The 26,592-nt window shown below is 40.3% G+C and overlaps 1 protein-coding gene across 1 annotated transcript in view; it reads right to left on the bottom strand.

The window, feature by feature from the left end:
- CHD7 (chromodomain helicase DNA binding protein 7) overlaps nucleotides 1-26,592 on the bottom strand; it is a 129,336-nt gene that overhangs the window by 50,414 nt on the left and 52,330 nt on the right. The window contains exons 3-7 of the mRNA XM_068983916.1: nucleotides 23,288-23,429; nucleotides 18,369-18,506; nucleotides 17,237-17,302; nucleotides 8,800-8,855; nucleotides 2,344-2,458 (exon numbers count right to left, since the gene is read on the bottom strand). Coding sequence (XP_068840017.1) covers nucleotides 2,344-2,458; nucleotides 8,800-8,855; nucleotides 17,237-17,302; nucleotides 18,369-18,506; nucleotides 23,288-23,429 — 517 coding nt within the window. The remainder of the gene's footprint in view (nucleotides 1-2,343; nucleotides 2,459-8,799; nucleotides 8,856-17,236; nucleotides 17,303-18,368; nucleotides 18,507-23,287; nucleotides 23,430-26,592) is intronic.

Raw genomic sequence — 26,592 nt, 5'->3', positions numbered from 1 at the left:
AACTAGGATTTTATGATAAAAGCTCTAAGGCAACTTGTTCTTAAAACAGAATCCTTTATTAAATCTGAATTAAAATCCTTAACTTTACTCCTAAACATGTTTATCCTTCAAGCAAGTAATCTATGCCAGCACACCTGTGATTTCCAGTCTCAATAATTTTTCTGAATAGAGAGTTTTAGTTGCAGTGACATAAAAGGAAGCCTAAGTAATCCCACGGACAGAGGAGCCTGGTGGGCTGCAGTCCATGGGGTCGCTGAGAGTTGGACATGACTGAGTGACTTCATTTTCAAGTTTCACTTTCATGCACTGGAGAAGGAAATGGCAACCCACTCTAGTGTTCTTGCCTGGAGAATCCCAGGGACGGAGGAGCCTGGTGGGCTGCTGTCTATGGGGTCGCACAGAGTCAGACACGACTGGAGTGACTTAGCAGCAGCAGCAGCTAGGTGAATCAGAGAAGGCAATAGTGGTCATGACTAAAAATCTCAAAGTAGCAGAACTGGGGGGTGCCTGAAGCCAGGACCATTTATAGGGCACGACAAAGGACAGGTATGTGTGTGAGCACACCTGCGTGTGTGTGTGTGTAAAGGATCAAGAATTGATATCCTTCTCTGTTAACCCTCAGATCCTCTTTTCAGACACAAGCTTATGCTCCTATTCAGGACAAAGCTTAAGATTTACTGTTACTAAGTTACCAGGAAGATAATGTATTTCAACCTTGTAATTGTTGTTCTGTCACTAAATCATGTCTGATTATTCGCAACCCCATGCACTGTAGCACACCAGGCTCCCCTGTCCTTCACTGTCTCTTGGAGTTTGCTCAGACTCATGTCCATTGAGTCAGTGATGCCATCCAACCATCTCATTCTCTGCTGCCCCATTCTCCTCTTGCCCTCAATCTTTCCCAGCATCAGGGTCTTTTCCAACGAGTCAGCTCTTTGCATCAGGTGGCCAAGTTTACACTACGCCTTTGGGGGCATGGAGTTCAGATTCCAGGAGACCCCAGATTTGTTACCTGAGAGGATAAGTCTGGACTCTATGACATAAAAGTACTGCACACTCGTTGGTCTGTGACCCCCTCCCCCATCTCCAACAAGGGGTCGGGCTGTGAAGTTGGCCATGAAACAGGTATGATTTTCCATCCAATTTCACACTTTTTTTAACAGTTTACATTCTGTTAAACTCCTTCATGGAGAGGAAAACGAATGAGTCGGCCAGGTTAGTCTTTCAGTGTGAAGGTTTCTCTTTTTATCTGCTTGAGGCTATAAATGAAAGCAAACGGGTCTAGGGACCCCTGGAGGCAGCCTGCGAGAGCCTTGTTTACGTAACTGACTATGCTGGAAGAGAACCGTGGCTCTTCCTAAACTATGCAGGCATTCTTTCCTGCCCTAGATATTAGTCAATCAGTGTTCGTTGCTCAGTCACATCCGACTCTGCAATTTCATGGGCTGTAGCCTGCCAGGCTCCTCTGTCCATGGGATTTTCCAGGCAAGAATACTGGAGTGGGTTGCCATTCTATTCTCCAGGGGATCCTCCTGACCCAGGGATTGAACCCAGGTCTCCCACACTAGGGCAGATTCTTTACTGTCTGAGTCGCCAGGGAAGCTCTAAGTATGGGTACCTCATTATCTTAATTGATAAACTAGGATAAAGGGGAGGGAGGTAAAGATATTAGATATTATATCAACTCCTGTACCACAGCGTATCATCTGTGAAAAGAAGGTCAGCAAACTCTCTGACTTTAACAAGAGAAATGTCACACACCTTCCCCAATCGAAATAAATGTTTACATCCTAGAACTTAATACTAACTGTAGAGGTTTTGAGTTTTTAATCTGCTAAACTTTTTTTTTAAGTTTTTTTTTTTGGATATAGACCATTTTTAAAGTCTTTACTGAAACTTTTTACCATATTGATTCTGTTGTTTATGTTCTGGTTGTTTCACCACAAGGCAGGTGGGATCTTAACTCCCTGACCAGGGATCGAACCTGTACCTCCCGCAGCAGAAAGCAAAGCCTTAACTTGTGGGCTAAGAGAGTCCCTTACCTGCCTTGTGTCCACTTAGTTTTTCACTGTCTACTAAGTGTACTTCCATTACAAGACTGAATCATACCACTATATTTCCACATAATCTCAGAAGGACCAGTTATCTTCTAGACTAAGCAACAGGAAAAATGAGAAATTTCCTGTTTACAAATTATTTTAGCAATAACCAGTTACCAATATGCAAGTAACAGCACAAAATGAGGCAAACTAGTTTCTCTTAATAATATGCTGACGTGAAATTCAAAATTTAGAACACTTTAAAAATGTAAATACTTTAGAAAATTAACCAGGTTTTTCATACCTCTGACAGGAATTTGTTCTGGCCTTGCTTTGCCTTAAATCGCTTAATCTTTTGCTGAATTCTCTTATCTTTTTCCAGATCTTCTACAGACGCCCATTGACAATGAAGATAAGAGCTAAAAAAATAAAACGATATACTTGAAACAGAAAATAATTGATCTTTATGATACATGTTCATTATCACTCTCCCCACAAAATCAACTACACAGATGACTAACAGAATAACCTGTTTAATTACTTACTCATAGAGGCTGCTGAGCCACATTTCAATGTAACTACTAATGGTTAAGAATAAGAGAAAATAATCAATAACAGATACTAAAATTTGCCTTCTGTGCTGGGTCTGCTGTTCTCTTACCCATTTCCCATTAAAAAGAAAGAAAGAAGGAAAAAGACCCAATAACAGGCTGTTTTCATAAGTGAATGGATTTTACTCCAATACAAAACAATTAGCCCTACAAGATGGCTTTAATTATGGATTTGTTTTGAGCTTTCTATCATTAATTGAGAAATAAAAGGTTTCTGTCAGGTTTAAAGAATTCAAATTTAAAATAGCAAAGGTAAACCTCATTTCCTCCTTCTAAAACAACTGGGGAGAAAAGGAACCCCCCCACCCAGCTCTAGAACATCAGTACCCCCAGCCCTCTCCTTGTTAGTTCTTCTGCCAGGAGCTCTGAGATGATGCCTCCTGGGGTCCCTTGTGAATTCTTCACTCTCCAATGCCTACTCTCTTCTCTCACTGGTTAGTCTCTTCCTGTTGAGACTCACCACCAGCCTGCTCTGAGCAGCTGCTGTGTCTTCTCTAACCTGAACTTGAATACTCCCCATCCCACCTTTCCCTTTTCATCCCCAAGACTCACAGGTATACAGTTAATGTTGTATAGTACCTTTCTGACATTCTTTCATTTAGTTATTTCAATATCCTTTAGTACTATCATCCTCTCCCTACCCCACATCCCTATAACCTTGCCTGTCTCTTATTTCTCTTTTTAGTGATGACATTTTAAAAAATGAGGTGCTTTCAAAATCAAGATACTACTACTCTTAGAAATTATGTGGCCACTACAAAAATCTTTCAAAAAATGATTAATGATATGGAAAAGGCTGATGACATTAAATATCGTTATCATTTTTATTCATATAACATCTAATATGCATTTTCATAGGTAGGACAGATTTAGTCCTACAGTGGACTGAGGGAGATAAGGATTTTAAATACATATGCCTTGTATAGATATGAATTGATAGACGCCCTGTATGCTCGCACACACACACACACACACACTCAAGGGAAAAGACTCGATGAAAATGCATCAAAATGCTAGCAGTGATCATTCTGGGCGGTAAGACTGTAAATATTTTTTACTTTTGACTTGTATTTTCCAAATTTTCAGTAAATAACATGCAATTCTGTTATAACCAAAACCAATATTATAAACATCACCTAGTCTAGTTTCCTAATTACTGGATAGAAAAAGGTATGTGAGCACTTAGCACCTTTGTCTTGGCTGAGGTGCACATGCCTTTAAAAGTGTCACCAGGCCGGCCATGAGGGAGATGCAGGCCCTTCAACAGCTGGTCCAGCCCTGCCCTCCCTCAGGCAAACTAGGCTGAAATTTTGGGCAGTGAAATCAGCTCCAACTAAATGGAGAAAAACCACAGGCTTCTCTGCTAGGATCAGAAACAAGGCAAGGATACCTATATGTCCTCTACTGTTCAATATCACATTCTAGGCATTGGCCAATGCTGTTAGATGAGAGAAAATAAGAGGAGTGGTAATTGGAAAATAAGAACTCTATTTGCAGACAATATGAATGCATAACTGGAAAACCCTAGAGGATCAATTAGGAAACTAATTCAAATAATAAAATAAAATAATTCAGTTATATAGCAGAATATAAAATTAACAGACAGAAGTCAAATGTCCCCATTTACACAAATAAAACAGGAAGAAATAATGATAGTGAAAACCTCTTTTATAGTATCAACAGAGAAAAAATACTTAGTAATAAATTTAATAAGGAACATGTGAAACTTGTATAAGGAAGCATTTAAGATCCTCCTAAAAGACACAGAAAGCAAGCTGAGCCAAGAAAGACATCCTTGTTTTCAGATAGCAAGACTCAATATAAGAAGTAATAAATTTGTATTTATGTAAATAAAAATATAAACAACTATTTTAATGGAGTTAGACAAGTGAATGCTGCATTTATATATAAAAATGAACATGCTAAACATCCAGAAAAACCATAAAAAGGAACTGTCTTAGGGGAAACTCCAATAAACCAGATAACAAAATACTATAAAGCCTCTATAAGTAAAATAGTATGCTATAACTTGTGAAGAGACAGATCACAGGATTAGAGTAAAGACAGACAGGACCCAATAAATATGGATCTTCAGTTCATGATAAAGTGCATCTCAAATCACCAGGGCACAGATGGACTTTTTAATAATGATGCTGAAATAACAATATCTGGAAAAGAATAAAATTAGAGTTATGCTTTATACCATGTACCACGTGAATCAAGAACCGAAACAGAGAGGATAAAAACATGCAAATATTACAGAAAAACACAGAAAATTCCCCTTTAGCCAGGGGTAGGGAAAGGATTTCCAGCTACGATTCAAAAGCAAGAACTAATAAAAGGAAAGACAAACAAATCGGAATACAAAACCCTTAAAAAAAATACAGTGCTATACACAACAATAAAGAAAGCCAAATGACAACTAAAACTGGGAAAAGACAGCTGCAATATATAATACAGATCAAGGACTAATACCGCATACACATAAAGAACTGTTAAAAACGGAAGGAAGCACAACAGAAAACTGGGCAAAAGATCTGAACACATAACTGACAGGACAAGGTACAAAAATGATCACTAAACGTACGAAAAGATGTTCTAAATCACTTACAATAAAGGAAAATGGTACTTAAAACCACACTGAAATATAATTTCCCACAAAAAGTGAACACACACACACATACACACAAACACACACACATATACATACAAACACATACACACACAAACACACACACACAAACACAGACACACACAAACACACACACACAAACACACATACACACATACATACTACATTGGAAATGTTGTGCGGAAATGCGTGATCTCACACAGTATTGGTAGGAATGCAAACAGAACTATTAGACATTGCAAAATTCCCTAGGAGAAGTGCATTTATGTTTGCCTTTTGATCTAGCAATCCCAGTTCTAAAAACTCACCCTGAAGCTATGCCTCCAACAATTCGAAAATATGTAGGCATGAAAATATATATTGCAGCATTATCTGTAACTATAACATATCAGAAGCCATTTACAAGCCAGCACACATGGGAGATTGGCTGGGTAAGTTATCACGCAGATGTGCCGTGGAGTACTAGGCAGCTGTAACAAAGAATGAGGAAGACCCTATGAACTGATGTTGAGTAATGTAGTACTCATAGTATCATGAAAAAAGCAAAGTGCCAATGTGTACTGACGCTATTCTTTCATGCTTAAGAAAGAAAGGGAAATAACATATAAAATAAACCAACCTATTGATTTACCTATCTCCATATTCATGCCAAAAATTACAGGAAGGATAAATCTGAGATAAATGAGAAGGTAAGTAGGAATGGGGTGGAAAGGAAGGGAGGATGGCATTTCTTTGGGTATCGTCTTGTATATAATTCTGACTACTGAAGCGTGTTAGTATTTCATGAACTTGAAAAAAAAAGCAAAAAAAAAAATAAATCAAAGGATGGCTGCTGCTACACCACTTCAGTGGTGTCCGACTCTGTGCGACCCCACAGACGGGGTGGGGCCTAAAATGGATTACAAATACAAACAGAAACTAACGAGCCAAAAGTAGTGTTAGTCACTCAGGTGTGTCCAACTCTTTGTGACCTCATGGACTGTAGCCCGCCTGGTTCTTCTGCCCATGGGGTTCCCCAAGCAAGAATACTGGAGTGGGTTACCATCCCCTCCTCCAGAAGATCTTCCCGACCCAGGGATCGAACCTGTGTCTCCTGCATTGCAGGCAGATTCTTTATCGTCTGAGCTACCAGGGAAGAGCATAATGAGACAAACTGACTATCAAATAAATAACATCCCACTGAAGCGGGGCAGGAAGGAGAAGGGCTAATCTGACCAAAAAGCACTTAGAAAAAGCACTTAGACAACAAAAAATGCTAACAAATACTGAATGAAGCTAGCAGGCTTGTTTTTCACATAAATATGGTCTAATAATTCTGAATCCATTTCTTACATATTCCAGGATTAACAAATAAGAAAATATATTATGGATCACAGAAAATATATTATGGATCATATGTCTACTGTGACAGGTTTCTCACAGTAGAAAACAGAGAGTTATTAATATTAGAAGGGGAAAGAATAGAATGAATCCCGTGCCATTGAAATAAAATTGGAACTATCACTATAAAGACATTGTTCTTCCTTGTTGGCAGGTTGGCAAGTAGACAGAAATGTGTGGGTATATACAATGAACATTTATGTGTGTGTGTGTAACATGTATGTGTATATGTCACACATACATGCATTACCATACACACAGGCACGTGGATGCCCTTCCTAAGCCCAGAAGCAATGACTCCCCAGCGGCAGTGAACACACCTAGTTAAACCTTGGTTTCTAAATGCTCTTCTCCAGTAAAAACAACCAAGGCTCCAAAGAGAAAGGACCAATTCCAGGACTTGAACAGGAAGTTTTGAGATGCGTCAGGAACATCTTCTGGTGCCAGAAACTAAGGAAGTGCTCGAAGAAGGACAGGGACAAGGTAAGCGAGGGAGGAAACAGCCTGATGGGCTTCCACTGGACAGGTCTGGGATCAAGTGATCAAAGGAAATTATGCCATGACAGTAAGGGATTATGACCCCTGAGTAACATAAGACTCCACACAGGAATTCTTTGTACTGCTGTTGCAATTTTTCTGTAAATCTATTTCAAAATTATGTCAAAATGAAAGGTTAACAAAAAGTTTTCATTTTATGGAAATTTTAACTTCCTTTAGAGCACTATAACATCAGAGAGGAAAGCTCTTTTTTAGCACCACGCTGCTTCATCTCACATGACTGATGACTCATCTCCCCGGCTGGCGGCCACAGCGGCACCTGGTGAGGTACCCCAGGGGCTAGGGTTGGTCACAGGCCGGTTGAGAGGATTTCTGAGAACCAAACACCATGGGCCTCAGCACTCTACACTGACGGGGATGGGTGTCTATCTAGTGGAGTTGTTTCTTGGCAAAAGATACTTAAACTTCTTGACTTGGAGCACAATTTGATAAATCCACCAGAGAGCCTTCTCTCTGGCTTACCTGGTTGTCTCCTCCTTATCTAGTCTTTCCATCCACCTGATAAGACTATATGAAACCATGTCATGTGCATACCTGGCATGTGTGTAAGCTTCTCATGCTCTGCGTATAAAATGATCACTGCATCTGATGTTTACTGAGCATTTATCATTTCCCTGAACTTTTACAGTAACACTGATAAGAGACTCCTTCATCTTTTTACCTGGTGGAAGGTTCTGCTCACTAACGTCAGAAAGATATCCATCCATTAACACAGTGCCAAATGCGACAGGGGGTGATAACAGAAACCATGGGGCCTGATGCTTTTTTGAGGGTAGGATAGATTTTCTTAGGCTGTCTTGACAGCTCCCTGAAGGCTCTCTTGAAACCCCAGAATTCAGTAATATGACACTTGATTTCCTGGCCTTAAAAAGTTTAAAGTACATTTAATGTTTACGTTATCAATAAATATTTGTGTCTTTATTCTGTGATTGTTATTTGCGTTAGAGAATGGCTGCGGTCTTTCCTTGGTAGGATGCATATTGATGCTTCAGACTAGGCTGTCCCATCAGAGTGTGCTTGGTCCTAGCATCCTGCCTCCATCTCTTAGAACAACAACTCACAGTGGTTTGTGACTCAGTTTTTTCAAAGTTAAGCAATTCAAATTCACTAAACACAAATCAGAAATAAAAACAGATCATCAAAACTGTAGCTCGCTACATTTCAAAACTTGAGATGATGTCACGATTTTTCTAGCGCTTTTACCCAGGAGCAGAGTTCTCATTTGGGCACAGATGAAGGCAGGGTACCTGGCCTCACAGAGCAAAATTCATCTTCAGAGGTCAAGCAGATATTACTTTCTCTGTTATTATATGAGTTTCATCTCCTCTAAAAAGAACTTCTTGGTTATGCATAAAAGCTAGTCAACCTTTATACCAATTATACATTTTACAGAAAAATAAAACTTATCAACTATCTAAGATACAAAAGTTAGGAGGCAATGGCCTCCACAGCACTGAATAAATCATACCAAAATTTCCCCATTGCCAATTAAAAAAAAATTCCTGATTACTTTTTAATTTTGTACCTTGAAAATATACTCCCCCATTCAAAAAAAAAAAAAAAGTCACAATGTACTTACAAGTTTTTATATTTCACGTAGAACTCCTCAACTTCTACCTCCTCTCCGGATTCCTTCTGCAACAGAGGAAAATTTCAGGCATATACTTGAAAGCATCTACTAGAATGCTCCGAAAGTAATGATTTACTCCCTCCCGTCTGGACACACATAAGGCATCGCAGAAGTGGCATGGGATGTTCCTGGAAGGATGAGCACGTGGTGAGCTGGTGGGAGGCAGTCGGATGAGGACGGGCCAGGCGCTACCCGACCGGCTCCGGCTTCTCAGACATGAATCACTTTAACTCCTCCCTAACCACATGCAGCTTCATTCACAACAACCTGACCCCAAATCTGGCTTTCTGCCAAACCCACAGTGTTAAGTAGACGCCAAGTGTACCATTTTCGCAGGCAGCAGCCAATTAGCAACTGCTCTCCTGAATGCCATATGTATTATTTTTGGCTGCCTCATGGCAACTTTACATTGTGGGTTTTGTAATGTTTTAAAATATTTAAAAGACATTTATTCGTCCATATAGTTAATAACTCTAAACAAGAAACCATATAAAACTAAACCTTGTTCCTAGGGTGTAATTTCAGTGCATCACTATTGAGGGTTTTAGTTTGACTCGATGGTACAATTAAAATCTCTCAGACAAGATGTCTCACACACGTAGCAGCCAAATAAAATTAACACTCCAAATACGACGTTGAGGTGAGGTTAACGTGGTGACCCGTCAGCCAGACCGGGAGTGCAGTGGGCAGATTATCTAGAATCTCTCCCTTGATCCTGCCTACCGTCATGTCTGCAGAAGATACCACGTGGATGATATTTTAAGCATCTCTTTCAATATTTTTTTTTTCCTTTTGGTTTTAGGCTGTTAAACAAGTCGTAATATGTAATTTTCTTCTGGAACATTTGATCAGATAAATCAGGGATGTAAAACATAAACACCACTTACAGATGTTCGAAGATTGCTTTTACACTGTTACGAGAGCACCTGCCTGGAGGGTCGCATTTGGCTGCTAGACGGCCTCAGAGATGCCGCAGAGAAAACTAAGGCAAGTCAGAGCATGACAGAGGACGAACAAAGGAACAGAGACATTTACTGGGTGACAGACTGGCACCAGGTCCATTCAAAGACACTGGGATCGCCCTCAACCCTTAGCCTTCAAACTACTGTCAAAGACCGCAGACTAACACTATTCTTCAAAACTCTTCCAAGTTATCAGTTAAACTTAAATATCAAGCAGCTTTTCCATCTGCCAAGAGATCCCCAATAAGGACACTGAGGAGTATGGCCAAAAGCCATTAACACGTGGTCCTATCCTCCCTATAGACTGTCAGACTAGGTGAAACAAGTCAGACAGAGAAGGAGAAATACTGGGTGACATCCCTTATATGTGGAACCTAAAAAGAAATGATACGCATGAAATTATTTACAAACAGAAAGAGACTCACAGACTTAGAAAATAAACTTATGGCTGCCAGGGGAAGAACTGGGGGAAGGGAGAGTTAGGGAGTTTGGGATGGGTATGTACACAGTGCTATATTTAAAATGGATAACCAACAAGGACCTACTCTATAAGCGCAGGGAACTCTACTCAATGTTACGTGGCAGCCTGGATGGGAGGGGAGTTTGGGGGAGAATGGATACATGTTGATATGGCTGTGTCCCTTTGCTCTTCACCTGAAACTATCACAACACTATTAATCAGCTATACCCCAAAACAAAAAGTTTTAAAAATTAAAAAAAAATCTGGTCCTGCCCTATCATCATCCTAAAACATTTTCTTTTTTTTAAGTATCACCAGTTTTATTTATTTTAAAGATTTTTTTTTTTAATGTGGACTTATTTTTTAAATTTCTATTGAATTTGTTACAATATTGCTTCTGTTTTAGGTTTTGGGTTTTTTGGCCTCAAGGCCAGTGGGTTCTCAGCTCCCCGACCAGCATGAAACTCGCATCCCTCACACTGGAAGTCTTAACCACTGGACCACCAGGGAAGTCCCTATAGCAACGGCAGTTTCTTTTTTCTAAAAAAAGATAATAATAACTATTTATTTACTGCTGGCTGTATTCAGTCTGCATTGCTGCATGAGCTCTTCTCTAGTTACGGTGAGCAGGGGCTACTCTCCAAGTGTGCTGTGCAGGCTTCTCGCTGCTCTGGCTTCTCTTACTGCAAAACACAGGCTCCAGGGTGCGTGGGCTCAGCAGTTGCAGCTCCCGGGCTTTAGAGCACAGGTTCAATGGTTGTGGTGCATGGGCTTAGTGGCTCTGAGGCATGTGGGATCTTCCAGGATCAGGGATCAAACCTGTTTCCTGCGCTGGCAGGCAGAATTCTTTATCACTGAGGCACCAAGGATGCCCCAGAGCAACTTTTTAATCAATTTGCACAGAAAACCATCTGTGTCCCAGATTTTATTTACTTTTATTATTTTTATATCAATTTTTATTGGACTATAGCTGATTTACAATGTTGTGACGTGTCCCAGACATTTTAGTTGTCCAAGATGAAATGTTTGCTAGATGCCTTCAGTATACACCAGCAATTACTGTATCGATAAATTCTGGTTGCTTTGAGTCCAACCGTCCCGGACTCACCTTACATTTTTCTAGCCCTAGTATTACCCAGTTCCACGCCCACATTTCAGCAATCATTTCGAGACACATTATCTTGGCATACAACTGGGGATTTCAGTAGAAAGCCAAAGATAAGACAGGGGCCAGCCAAGGAGAATGAAAAAGCCAGGAAGAGCCTAGATCTCATGGTGCTTCTCATAACATATCATGAAATTTAAACCTCGAATGGAATTCAGATGTCTTGTCTGCTGTTTTAACTTTTTGATGTTAACTCTATTTCTTTCAATTCTGAAAAAGGTTTCCAAAATTACATACCTTGGAGGTAGTAAAAAGACAAGCTTTGTCCCTCCCATGGTCTGTCATTTCCTGACTTCATTCTTTCAGAGCCTTGCTCCTGTATTGTCATTCCCATCTTACTCTAAGTGGTCTCACCGACTGGAACTGCTAAGAGGGTCTCAAAGCACACAGGATGATCTCTGAACAAAGAGGTCATTTTCATTCTGCCTCAGTTCTGCTCCAGAAGGCTCAGACTCTTAAAGGTATCAACGCTGTGTCCCTGACTGTCACATAGACCTATTTTCTTGTTGGGATCAGCTATGCTTCAAGGGGGCATGCTATGGAGATCTCAACAAGAGGGTCTCGAGCTCTCTGGGAGCAGGTGATCGGGTTCCAGACCTCACTGAGCAGCAGCTGGAGCAGGTGCAGAACCGTTTCAGGTCCTAGTTCCTTGGGATGTTCTGAACTAGATCTCTGTACTCTGTTCAGTGACCACTCATGTTGGATCATCTTCCTGCTCCCAGAACTGTAGGTAGATCCTCTTCCTGCTCCCAGAACGGTAGGTGGACCCTCTTCCCACTCCCAGAACTATAGGTGGATTGTCTCCCTGCTCCAGAACTGTAGGTAGAGAGCTAGAGAACTGTTTTGCCCTTCATATCATATAAATATGATCACACTGGCCTCTTCTGTTTTACTTACAGCAAAACAATGAACAAAAGAGTACGAATTCATCAGCCCTCAGGGGCATCCTTTTAATTATTCACTAAATGGCAGTCAGTTTGACCAGACTCTTAAGACAGTTGAAAACAGCCCCAGTCCCCTATCTTCACTCCTCAGTGTTCAAAGCTCTTTCTTCAATGGGCATATCCAATGAACAACTGAGTCAAGGCACCACTACTGAGCACGCACACGTACATACACACAAAATACTCAAATCTACTGGGTTAGTCCAAAAGGGTCTTTGGGGTTTTTCCATAATCTTATGGATGGAAACCCCCCACCAACTTTCTGGCCAACCCATTATCTCTAGGACAGCTACCGGTAAATTTGAGAGTGCTCTGAAGTAATTTTACATACTCAGTAGACTAGTTTTGAGAAATGTGTTTATCCTTTTATTAGACGCTTAGAGTAGTCTATCAAAATCCTTATTATTCACATGAAATTGAAAGTTCCAAACATATTAAGTTATACTTGTCCCACTGTTACCATGAAACAGAACCTTAACCAGGCATAAATCAATTCCTCGGCCACCTGGATTCTAAAACAGTCATTCAGCAAATGATAATCCAAGCCTGAAAGACCTTTCCCAAGCACCCTATTACTAAATTAAGCAGTTGCATTGAGGAAACAAAGCTAAACTTTAGGGTGAAAAGGTGGAAATCTTATTAAATAATGCAGAAAAGAATGAGAAAGTGCCTTGATGAAAGTAACAATAAAGAAAAGGTATGAATCCATTCTTACTTCTGGCCCAACCTACTGTGTACTCTATCAGAGGTATCAAATCATGGTTTACTTAGGAAGAAAATAGGACATCATGAATACAGAATTCACTTTCAAAACTATTTTTGACCTTCCGATACAAAAAGGATTTGAATTGTTTTCCCCCAAGGACAGATGGCTCAAGGCAGAAAGGGCTATACTATGACTCACTGTGCAAAGAGAATTAACCTTTACACAATCCAAAAGTCCATTCTTAAACCTATCTCAATATTCAAATACAAGTACCATCTATGTTCCTTCTACTGGGTCTCATGCTTGTGAATTTGGGTTTGTTGTTGTTGTTTAGTAGCTGAGTCATGTCTAACACTTTTGTGACCCTGGACTACAGCCTGCCAGGCTCCCCTGTCCATGGGATTTCCCAGGAAGAATACTAGAGTGGGTTGCCATTTCCTTTTCCAGGGGTCTTCTCCACCCAGGGATTGAACTGGTTTTTCCTGCTTTAGCAGGTGAGTTCTTTACCACTGAGTCACCAGGGAAAACCTAACGTGGGTCCAGAACAACACAGATGCCTGAGCCATCCCCATGTAACACGAGCTGCTGAACCAGGGAAGTTCTACCAGACGAGTTCTGTGCGTTTGTGTGGCTCCATCATAAGGGATGGCCCTTTAGAAGCTACAGGGATGAGGTCAGCGGATTGTAAATTACCTGAGTCCCCACTACGTGTCAGCACTACACAGGGGCAGCTCCTGCAGCCCTCAGCCAGCTTCCACGGTGCTGCCAGGGGGAGACAAAGGCACCTTCTCACAGCCACGTCTTCAATTATTCAAGGTAAGAGGAAACAGACCGGCGGGGCCAGCTAGAATCCACAGGAAAATCTCAAATTTCCTTTTGTTTCTATTTGCCACACTTTCGTCCACTGTTACTAAGGCTGATAACTAAAGTAACTATTTTGAGAACATCAGCAGTTTAAAAAGAGAGAACCTGCTAATGTTTACAATTTTCTGATGGTTTTTTTATTGCCCTTTATGAAATACCAGTAATCTACAAGCAAGTCAATGAGCTCCATATTTCTTATTTTAAATCACACCTCAAGGCATATCTCTCTTTCCAGAAAAAATCTCCCATTACTTTTCTTCATCCTAAAATTCACCAATTCAACAAACACTCTACTACCCTCACATACAATTACAGTGATTTTTAATCTCTGGTGATAAGATGAGCCTGGTCATCTCTAAATGGTAGTAATACCTACTCCTAAACTGGGGGTAGCTCTCTTTCAAAGGTAGGAAAGAAGGAAAAAACTAGCCCTATAGTGGGCAAGACAGAAAGAAAAAGCAATGCCCTCCATCATGTATAGTCTAAGTAGCTCTGAGTAATAGAGCTGATTATAATTTGCAACCCCCAAACCTGCTGACTATGCCTACCAAAGCACTATCAATTGAATGAAAATTAATATATCCCATGCAAACCACAGGCTATTTACTCAAGTCACTTCAGTTCGGTGAAGGGGATTACGCTTCATAGTATGTCAAGCATTTACATTCTGCCATATATCTACAATTCACAAATTAACAATTCTAGAGTCATTAGAAGGACTAAAACACAACCTTTCTAATTAGGTTAATAGTGCTCATTTCTGCTTGAACAGGAGTGAAATTTGGTTGAGATCTTATATTCATCAGAGAGGAAATTCTCAAGGTCAAAGAGTCACCAGGTAGGTAATTCCATATATCTTCATTCTCTACACTCATTTTGAAAATATCTTTTTTTTTTTTTTTTTACTTTTTATTTTGTATTGGGATATAGCCGATGAACAATGTCATGACAGTTCCAGGTGAACAGCGAAGAGACTCAGCCACACATACACATTCTGTGTGTGGGATTTTGATCCGATGACACCCTCGGTTGGTAATAAAATATCCGTTCCATTTCACTGCAGTGAGCTGGGCTTGTGTTTCCCTGTCTGACTGAATACTCTGGCTCAGCATCGCCCAGCAGAACTCTCTGCACCATCTTGAAAATATCTTGACATGTTGCTTTTATTTTCATATGAACCAGAATGCTATCTTCTGATAAAAATCTATGCCTTGAATAACACAATAGAACAGCAAAACAGTACTGGCGCAAAGGCAAAGAAGAATTTACCACTGGTAAAATACCATTTCAAGGACCTCTAGAAAGTATTTGAAGAGTTGTTGTTAAGTCACTAAGCTGTATCCGCCTCTGTGACTCCCTGAACTGTAGCACACCAGGCTTCCCTGTCCTTCACTATCTCCCTGAGTTTGCTCAAACTCATGTCCATTGAGTTGGTGATGCCATCCAACCATCTCATCCTCTGTCGCTCCCTTCTCCTCTTGCCCTCAATCTTTCCCAGCAACAGGGTCTTTTCCAAAGAATCAGCTCTTCACATCAGGTGGTCAAAGTACTGGAGCTTCAGCTTTAGCAACAGTCCTTCTAATGAGCATTCAGGCTTGATCTTTAGGATTGACTGGTTTGATCTCCTTGCTGTCCAAGGTATTCTCCAGAGTCTTCTCCAGCAACACAATTTGAAAGCATCAATACTTGGTGCTCAGCCTTCCTTATGGCCCAACTCTCATGTCTGTACATGCTTCCTGGAAAAAGCACAGCTTTGACTATACAGACCTTTGTTGGCAAATGGGTATCTCTGTCTGGATATACTGTCTAGGTTTGTCATAGTTTTTCTTCCAAGGTGCAAGCATCTTTTAATTTTATGGCTGCAGTCATCATCAGCAGTGATTTTGGAGTCCAAGAAAATAAAATCTGTCACTGTTTCCGCTTTTTCCCTATCTGTTTACCATGAAGTGATGGGACTGGATTGCCATGATCTTCGTTTTTTGAATGCTGAATGATTTTTTTGAATGCTGAGTTTTAAGCCAGCCTTTTCAAAGATTTCACCTTCATCAAGAGGCTCTTAAATATTTCCTATTTGATAAACCCAGGAGTTCACTTTAAATCTTGTAATTCCTCCACTCCTCATCTCTCTCACTGGAAGTTACACTTTGTATACACTTTACATTTTTTTTTCCCAGAAAAAAAAGCTTATTTTACATGTCAAAACAATGAGGTTATACTTCCACCCACCTTGAAAGCAAAGAAGAAGAAATAACTGCACTTGATGATGATTCAAGCCAGAAGACAGACATTTATACCTAAAGGAGACCATCTCTAGAGACAAACAAACCAAACACAGTTTGCTAGAACATGTAAATGTACCTGGATGCCTATGTACTTCTTCAAACTAAAGCATTTTCTCAAACTGATGAAAAAGGGGAAAGGCTGACAGGGAGTCTCCATCAATAACAGAAGTAGTGTTCCTGGAATTCACTGTCACAGTGTGTGTGCCCCTCAGGGACAAGGGCACCAGGCTAATAAAGGATACTTAGGGCTCACCTTCACGAATCAACATGAATTTCAAATAATTTGGAAGGATAAGGCATATTATCTTCAAAAATCATACTGAAAATATTTCAGTATTTCACTTCTGCAGTAACAAAAAAGAAATACTAGTGAATATTTCAATTGCATATGAAAGGACTTTCCTGGCAGTCCAGTGGTTAGGACTCTGCACTTTCACTCTAGGTGGTGCAGGTTCGATCCCTAGTTAGGGAAACTAGGATCCCACGTACTGCAAGGCACAACTGAAACAAACAAACAAACAAAATCCCCAGTCAAACAAACAAACAAAAAAAGAAATTAGAATTCAACTGCATGTGAAAAAATGCTGCGAAAAGCATGAGAAAACACCTACTTGCTAAAATGATAAAGAGAGCTTCCAGGGTTGGGGAGTGGGGGTAGGGACCTTCCTGAGAGAGATGACAGATTCATGTCCAGGATTTTTTATGAATAATATTTATGAAATAGGCAGCCTATGAGTCCTATACATTTCTTTTGAGATGTTTTGAGTTCCTGCCTACTCTAAATGGGGTAATAAAGCACTGACTGTTTGATACATTTTAATTTCATTTGGGGTTGAATATCCCAAAGATTGATACTGGACTAATATCAATTAGACAGGATTAGAACCATCAGCAGAAGTTTTATTTTACAATAGTGAAATTTTTAAAAGGAAACTGTAAAACAAAAAATAATTTTGAGTCATACCCACACCACAAGTTTTGATAACTCTACATGGGCACTTACCTGTTTTTTTACTGAACGACTGCTCATAATTTTTTCTACCACTGGACCATCTGCATCAACAGATTCCTAAAAAATAAAGCAGAAGGGATGAATGCAAACAGAGAGCATACCATTCTAAGCTACAAAAGTGAGAAACCATTCCCTTCTGCATCTCCCTCCAAACCCTTTAATTTCATACCCTTTAAATCACTGGGCAGCATCGCCAGTGGGAAATACAATTGAAAAGAACAAAAATTTCCCTCTACAGAAAGGCAAAAAGGGAGACCTGTGTTTATTACTTCACGATTATGTGGTTTAATTGTATGGACTAGCATGGATCCCCAAAGCCAAGGAGCATTCAGAAACTCCAGCTGCCAAGAGAAATGATCTCCGCATGATGGCAAAGACCTGACTTCTCCCTGTCTGGACCCATGGGGTAAATATACTCATCATTCTGTTATTGTAGGCAGCTTTGATCTACGGAGGTCACACAAAACGTTACAGAACAACCTGACAGAGTGCAAATTACCAAATGAATTACAAAACTGCATTTAGTACATTTTTCAGTGGGTTACCAGTTTGTTAACTAAAGCACAGTGATGGTAGGAAGAGGACTTTAAAAGAGAGGGGGGAAGGGGTGGAAAAAAGATATTCACAATAATCAATCCTCCATCACTACCCATATTTTATAAGCTCTTTTATCCATCATTTACATTGCATGGAGAATAAAGTATGCCCTGCTGGGTACTACACGGCAGTAATTTCATAAAGGGGTTCTTATGATGCTGAGCAGCAGGAGACAAGCCTGAGGGGCTTATTAAAGTCCCAGAAGCTATACAGCACTGAACTCTCAGAGGGAAATTCAGTCTCCCTGCAGCCCAGCTCTGACTCATCCTCAACAGGGACCATCAATTCTCCAAAATGGTGTCAAATTGTGTATCACAGGCTCACACTAAAATAAATTTCAGTGAACAGAGTTTTTTAAAAAACCTACTTCTAAACCACTGATTTCCCAAAGTGTGTTCACCAACACGAGATGGATGTTTCCAGCTCAAAGTCCAACACTTCAAATGAACTTCTCAGATACCAGCTATAAAATCTCCAGCCTACTCTTTGAAATGCACGCTGGAACCCCGCACACCTGGTTGCTCACCTGTGGCTCTGACTGTGAGGTGGTGGAGGGGGAGTCTCTCCCAGCAGCATCTGCGTCATCAGCCTCCTCATCAGAGATCTTGAACTCCAAGTCCTCGGTGTATCGCTTTCTCTTCACTTGCCTGCTGGACCGTCGTTTCTAAAACAAAAACCCACCATGGAGGGCTTAGAAAGCTGATGCTTATTTCTGTTTCTTTACATTCTGTTTCTTAGAATGGCAAGGGTATATTTATATTATAAAACAACAATGATCTTAAAGAAAAGTCAGCGACTATAACCTTGTAAATCATACAAAACATCACACTGGCAACAAATATAATGGGAAAGGGGGAAGTCTGAAGTCAGACACCTGGCAGGTCAAGGTCCTGCCACTTCCGGCTACGTGGCCTTTAACTGGGCAGTAACAACACATCTTCCTCCTCCTTCAGGTAGTGAGTTGCTCAAAAGCGAAGGCAATACTGAAGCTGGGTGTTGGATATATAAGACTTCATTAGGCCATCCTATTTTTGTATATTAAAAAAAATTTTTTCCATGATAAAAAGTCTAAAAAAACTGAAGGCGTTAGAAGGTACTTTGTGAATTATAAAGTTCTATATAACTACAGTTAGATTATTATCCAAGGTGGCAATAATATTTCAGAGGTCCATTTAAATAGAAGGTGTGCATTTTAATCTTGGTCCTAAAAGAAATAGTCTGAACATTTCTGAAGAGATGAAGGACTGAATGGCAGAATTTATAATGAGCAACTATGATAAGGAACTTTAAAAATTTTTGACTGCACTAATTAAAATGCAAAGGACTGTTAACAGTATTAGTAGGAACACTGGCAAGATGCTGTCTCATCCAGTGGACAAAGTAGAGCCTAATACACTTTTGCAGGACCAGAGTGGTCAAAATGTAAAACCTGCCCACTCATTCTGGCAAGCAAACTCCTAGGAAGCTACAGGATGCATCCAGAAAACAAATGGTTAACTAAAAAGAAAAGCAAGTCACATAACAATTGGTTCCTTACAATTCCAAGATTAGAAAAACCTTGTGTATCTATCTGCATATGTGGGCCATCAATATAATAACTCCTCCAGAGAAACACACTGTGTATCTTGTTTACTTTCCTATGACTCAATGAATATTTGTTTTAAAAAATTAATGTATATGTGCATATTTTCAATAATACGAAAAAAATCTGAAAAGACACAACAAACTGTTAAAGCTATTAATTCTGGGGAGTGAAATAAATGCAGCAGAAGGAAAGAGTCTGCACTTTTTGTTCAAAACAATTCTAGACTGCTTGACCTTTCTGATATACAAATAGGTTTGTCTGTTAATTAAAAATGGAGATAAATAACTTTCTCATTAATACGTGTATGTGATAAAATCCAAGCTAACTCTAAAATGACTTGTGTAAGTTTTAAATCACTGAGCAAGGCAAGACTATTACAGATGAGCTGGCAAAGCACACAGAATAAAAAGAATATGGAAAAAAGTAACACTGATACAAACTGCTTTCTAAGAATTATGAAGAAAAACCTTCTGAAGAGCCTTGCGAGTTTTTTAAAGTTGGGACAGTAAGGCAGAGAGAAGCAAATCACCCCACCACATGGACCTCAGGAGGTATGGGCCAGGGACCAATAGAGCCCCAAGTCGGGACCACCAAGCTCCAGCACCCTGTACCAGAGAACGGGACCCACTGCGTTTTACTGTATTACGTCTGTGATTCCCCTGCTCTCAAAAGGGGGTGGGAGCCTGCTCACAATACAACTGGTACAACAGGACCATCAGATGGGTCATTGGCGACTGTGAACTTTTAGCTCTGCATCTAGGTATTGGGGGGAGTTAGGAGGAGGCATCCAAATTCTGACTTTCCCCTCTGACCTCCCTCTCCTCTCCAGAATAACCAATTCCACGTGGAGGTGACACAGAGGCCAGTGGGGGTCCTGCCATGTCCCATCCTGCCCCACGTTACCTTGTGAGCCCTGGCATCACATGTCCCCATGAGAATGAGCCTGGTCTCTCATTGTGTGACCTTGAATGCATTATTTTAGGGACCTCAGTTTCCCGATCTGCAGAATAGGGGTAATGGTAGTAGCTGCCTCATAAGTATGCTGTGACGATCACAGAAGGAAATTCACTGGAAGCATTCAAAATGGTGCATTCAAAACGTGCTAATGCTAAATGCAATTAGTAGTGTTACGGTCATCAGCAACTAGCTCCACTTTGGCAAGGAAAGTTAGGAAGCAGTGAGGCTCCAAAGCCAGGCTGCATTACACAGCCTCCTTCCTCTCTTCCCACAGCTCATCTGAAGTAACTCCTCTTCTGCCTCACTTTATCACCTCCCACTTCTGGCTGTCAACTTCTTTAAGATGCAAGAGCCTGTTATCAGGAACAACATTTTAATTTGGTGAGATTTAGCATAATCTCTGTATTTCATTTGATGTATCAATTTCGCTAAATGGAAACGGATTAATCTTTATTCTCATCTTTATGTCATTACTGTACGAAGAACATGCTACGGATGACACGTCTGTGGTGCTTTATCAGGCTTCCGTGGCTGGGGCCACACCGCCCCAGGATTCTTTCAGTGCAAGTAACTAAACGTCCTTGGACAGAGTCTAAGACAAACCCACTTTAAACTAAACCCCACTCTGATAATGAAGAAATGTTCCAGTGCAATAAGACAGAGACTTTTTTTTTAAATATAGAAATGTATGTATGAATATAACTTTTATAATGAAATTTTCTCCTCATATCAACTTTGTGTTACATAAGAGTAAAAAAAAAATATACAGTTAGAACTGAATTTTCTGAACTATTTAAATATTATATGGCTTCTTTACCTTCTAAATAATAACTGATCTTAAGTTCATTTATTTTGGGTATCAAGGTTCCTTTTCCAGTTTCCCAACATAAAATAATTTATTACATAATAGGCTTCTTTAAGATCTGTTAGATGATTATTATTTAAAAGACTTGGGGAGTATGGCTGATTCATGCTGATGTTTGAGAGAAAACAACAAAATTCTGTAAAGCAATTATCCTTCAATTAAAAAAGAAAAAAAAAAAGATTGGGAGGGGATCAAAGTAAAATGTAAGAATCACACTTAAAGCTCAAAACTTTTGAATTAACAGCAAAATAACTTATTAAACTTGGATTGTTTTAAGAATTTTCTTATAGCTAAAATAGGTATACTGAACAGGAGATTTAAATGTGTTGTCACAACCTCACTGTGGCAGTACTTTGTGACACAATTTTCAGTTGGGTAAAAGAAAAAATAAGACATGGCGTTTACTAGAGTTTAAACAAATCAATCATAAAACTCAAGAACTACATGCCCTTTACTGAAGTGTGTGCGACAGGAAGAAACACAACAAGCCAGCAGGCAGCATCACTTCCTGTGCGGAGACACAGGAGGGACACTGAGAAAGAGTGACTTGTGTGGTTACTGACTTCAGCTGTGCAGCCCAGGACAGTTCAGCACCAGCCAATGAGAAAGGATGCACCGATGTCCATTTGCATTGATTAGCATTGTCTATAACTGAAATGCAGAAGAGGGAAAAAAACACAAAACACTGGTATTTCATAAAGCCCATTTGGGTCTGCATTAATACAAGTGGATTTTTAAGATTCAGTAGTGTTTGTGAAAGAACTACAGAATTTTCTTGACCTGTGTGAAAGTCTTCCTCATATTGTCCAAATAACTGCATGAAGGTCCTAGTTTAAGCAAAGACAATTCGGGGCGGGGGGCGGGGGGACGGCAGGGAACCACCTGTGAGCATAAAAATTAAGCTCAAAATCATTAAAAATACTTTCGTTTAAAACTCCCTAAACAATTAAAAATATCTACTCACCTCTCCCATATCTTTTCACTGACACACATTCATTCATTCATTCATTCTCTCTTTCCCCCTTTCAGGTCCTCTTAGGTTAGGCCATTCTGTGACTATAGGTAACAGGGAGTTCTAGTTAAACACACACACACAAACAAAAGCTATCTGAAATTCTTTAGCACAGAGCTGTATATTGCAAGTACTTTGTTACTAACTTTGAAGCAAATTAGTAGGTACAAGGAGTACTGAATATGCACCAAACCATTAGAAAAGGTCAAACTTGCTTCCAGGGGCTGCTTTCTATCCTGGCAGGACGCTCAGTAACTGCTACTTGACAGCAGAGATGTCATTCACAGAAGCCACGTTCCCAGGCACCCCAGAGGACCACGCTGGCATGCTTCCAGGGAACGTAACAAGGAAATAATGTTCAACAGTCACGTGGAGGGATCCCTTACTTACAGTCCTCTCAGTGGAGGCAGTGTGCTTTACACGCAAGAACCTGAATTCCTGATGTTTATTTCAGGGCCAGTCTTTCAACTGATTCCTATAAAACTGTCCAAAAGTCAGGAGAATCTAACACTGGACAATCTTGCAGAGCTGCCATCCAGAAAGTCACTCAGTTGGTTCAGAGAAACTTTAGTATTACACAAACACATCTCGACTCTGACCGTCAGATGTCAGAAACCTTAAGATGAGGTACAGATTGCATCTTCAACTTTGTTATGCAATATAATTGACAGGGAACGAAACTTAGGAGAAATTTGGAAATGTGGATGAAGCTCTTAATGAACCAATATATTAAGAATACATTAACACTAACATATACATAAACATCAAAAGATACCTTTACAGAAATAAATGTAAAGAGCCTATTTTATTTATCATAGAGTCAAAGATGGCAAAACCACGAAGTCAGGAGTTTAATTTCAGGCTGGCCGCCCAGCTCTCATCACAATGAATATAATGTTCCAGACAACAAAAACCCATCTTTACAGCAGCCCTATAACAAAGACAGGTAGGTCCAGTGCACTTGATATGCAGCTAAAGTTACCCACGCTCAACAGCCACGGCTCAGGATCAGAATAAAGGTATTACCTGAACACCTGGGTCTTCATCGTCTTCGGGAGGAGGGGATGGTGGGGGCGTTTTGTCCAAGTCTGAATTTTCAGAACCTTCTGTTTTTCCCTTGTTGACCTTTTTCTTCAAAGCACTTGCTTCTGAATCAGGTTTCTTATTACTAGAATCAAAGTGGATCACTTAGTGTTCACTTTTTCATGAGGTTTTCCACACACCCCATGCCTCTGTTTCCCACACAAACATCCCCAAAGTATCAATAACTGTGGATAAATCAATGCATGTTGGCCATCGAGAGTTAAACAGTACTTACTCTCAATTAATTTTTACAGCAAAACCCCATACCGATGACCTTCGGCAAATATCTGACCTAATTAAAAAGAAATGGCATGCAAAAACTGCTAATAATCACACAGAGTACATTTGTTTATCAAGACAATGAACAGTCTCTGCCAATACAGAAAGCCCTGATGAAAAATCAGATTAAGAAGTTGTTTTGCTATCAAGTTTTTAAGGCACCAGACTATGTTTTTAAGACTTTCAAGGAAAGCTAGAACATAATGGATAGCTTTAAATACTCCTAAGTCCTTTTCTTAACTAGTAGTATTGCATGTCCTCTTTTACATCATTCAGCTACATTTTAATCCAATTTACAATCTTTTAAAATATAACAAAATATATAACAATTTCCTCTTCTACACAGTTTTATTTAATGCTATGTTCTTAAGTAAATACAAGCTTTATTTTGGTGCTAGGCGTTTTTTTTAAGGTGTCACAATAGCCTGTTTTTCAAAAGCTAGCTCTCCAAAATATAAAAACATAGCAGAGTGACCCCAATAATTCAAGTTCATGATCCATAGCATGTTTCCATCAAAGGTTAACAGGATTTGAATGTTACCAAAGTCAAGAGACAAGAATGAACTGTAAGAAAAAAAAAAAAGATTTTAAATTTAAGTCTACCATCACCTTTAGAACCTTCATTTGCCATTCTTTTAGAATGCACTCTTAGTGCCACCTTTCACAGCAATTTCCAAACCAGCCTCAAGGTTTCCTAACATTGTTTATTATCATTTATTATCCAACATTTAAAACAATCCAACCTCAGTCACTATTACTTTTTACTACTGAAAACAAAAGATACATTTCAAAAACCTTTAAAAAGTTTGAGCTTGTAAATTCCTAAAAAAAATATGCTGCCAGAATGCATTAAGTAGCATTTTTGTTTCAGTCCCAACTATTACAAAAGGAAAAGAGGCCAGGATATCCAAACGCTTTAATTTCAGTAAAGCACATGTCATGTAAAATATTTCAAAAGTATGTGTTAATATAATTGCACACCTAAAAGGGATTTTTGTAACGAATAAATAAGATATTTGATAATACTAAAGTAGTCATTTTCAAATCCTCAGAGCTTTTTATTTTGTGCTGTTAATATCCTAGCCTAGTAAATAGCCCCATAAGGAAAAAACTTACAACGATTCAAGGTTATAGCAAACAGCAGTTAGGTTTACAGACTTCTTTTTAATTAAAAAAAAAGGGGGGTGGCAGTGTCCTAAAAACTTTAGGCCTCCGAAAGATCCACAGAAAGCATAATATTTTTTAAATTAAAAAAAAAATCCATACAAGAGTTCCTCATCCAACTATCCCAGTGTTTATGCTACACATGGACAGCAGTCTCCCCTACTATGAGGCTCCATTCCCAGCATTTATTTCCGCTCTAACTGCCACAAATTATACAATACTACAGCTGAACGCTGGGCCCCTTTCCTTTCATCTGCACGCCAAGAGCAATCAGATTACCCTGGTAACCAGCGGTCACATGACCAGCACCTGCTCTTTTGGCTGGATGCCACTGACTAAAGCCATCTGCTTCCCTCAATCAGCTTTCAAACATTCTCAACACCTGCGCTGCAGTGTTTTGCGGTTTCTTTTATCAAATCAGTGCAAAACTGCTTCCAAAACTTTACATATTTCTCAAATTTGTTTAATCAGAGGTAGGCCTGTCACAGAGTTGAACAGCTGCCAGGTAAAGCAAGTTGGCGGCTCGTCCTCTGCCTGTGCCCTCTCCACCCTGGAGCGCAGGACACCATTTGATTTAGTGGGGTTACTGCACCCAGGGTGAGCCATCCTCCAGGAGAGAAAGGCTCGCTGTCCCGGAGCCTGCTGGAGCCCAGGTCTGAGGAGACGTCAGTCTGCCCAAGAAGAGACGTGCTCATGCATTTCCATCTGTCCTTGGCTGGGGACGCACGCCATGGAAGCTCTGAGACCACCCGAGGTCGCACGGACAGAATGCCGGCAGCCCAGGGAAGCGCCCAGCCCAGCTCCGATGACTGGAGGATTTCTCATCTCAGCAGATCCTGTGCTGTCCCTGCTGCTCAGAGGCAGCTCAGCGTTTCCTCGCTAGCATCTTCTCATGACATCAGCACATAAACACACGAAGTCAAATGCTACAAAATCTTCATGTCACCCCAACACACGACAATCAAGGACCAGAGAGAGTTATTTACATCAGATTGCCTTTGCCACTGTTTTGCAGTAAGCTCATTTGCACTTTCAACTGTTACATTAAAACTGCTTTGCCCCCCAAAAGCCAGAATCAGAATTTTTCTTCCCCAGCCAATGAGGGTAATCAGAGCACTGATTTCAGACAGTTCTCAGTTCATGTTCCAACTTTGTCACTGCTAACCTGAATGTGATCCTGGATACATCTTTAAATTTCCCTGAGCTTCAGTTTACTCATCTACAAAATGAGGTTACTAATTACACCCTGCTCCAAGACTCAATCTTTCCAGTGCCTGGCACCCACGGCTGGGAACTGTTCTCTGACTATGGCTCAGACCCACAGGGCAGAATAACCAGCAGACACTTAAGGACAGGCCACACTACATTGTGACTGCTTCATCTAAGCCACTCGAAGAGAAGGAACATCCCGTATCAACAGAGCTCAACACCAGCTCAAAGGACAAACGAGGAGACCAGCCCAGCAGCCACTGCTTTAGTGCAGACACATATCACATCTCACCGTGACTGTCACAACACCCAGACTGCTGGAAAAAGGACACGAATCCCAGGGCCACAGCCGTGACTCAGATGTGTGAGGTTCAAAACTGATCTTTCGTGATGTCAAAGCCAAAACATACACATTCCTCTTCCAAGTTACAATCCGGAGAGCTTGAGCGCATGGAGAGGGCAGCTCTTCCGGTAGGGGAGAAGGGAGTGGTATTAACAAGGACGCTACACCCCATGACCAGACACTATGAGGTGGGGGAAGAGACCCTGGGCTACTTGGCACAGATCTACAACCTCACAGCGCCTCCAACAGCTGC

The sequence above is a fragment of the Capricornis sumatraensis genome, chromosome 11, assembly GCF_032405125.1.
Source record: "Capricornis sumatraensis isolate serow.1 chromosome 11, serow.2, whole genome shotgun sequence".
Classification (NCBI taxonomy): domain Eukaryota; kingdom Metazoa; phylum Chordata; class Mammalia; order Artiodactyla; family Bovidae; genus Capricornis; species Capricornis sumatraensis.
The sequence above is the reverse complement of the archived record's forward strand: the minus strand, read 5'-3'. Positions and strand labels throughout refer to the sequence as shown.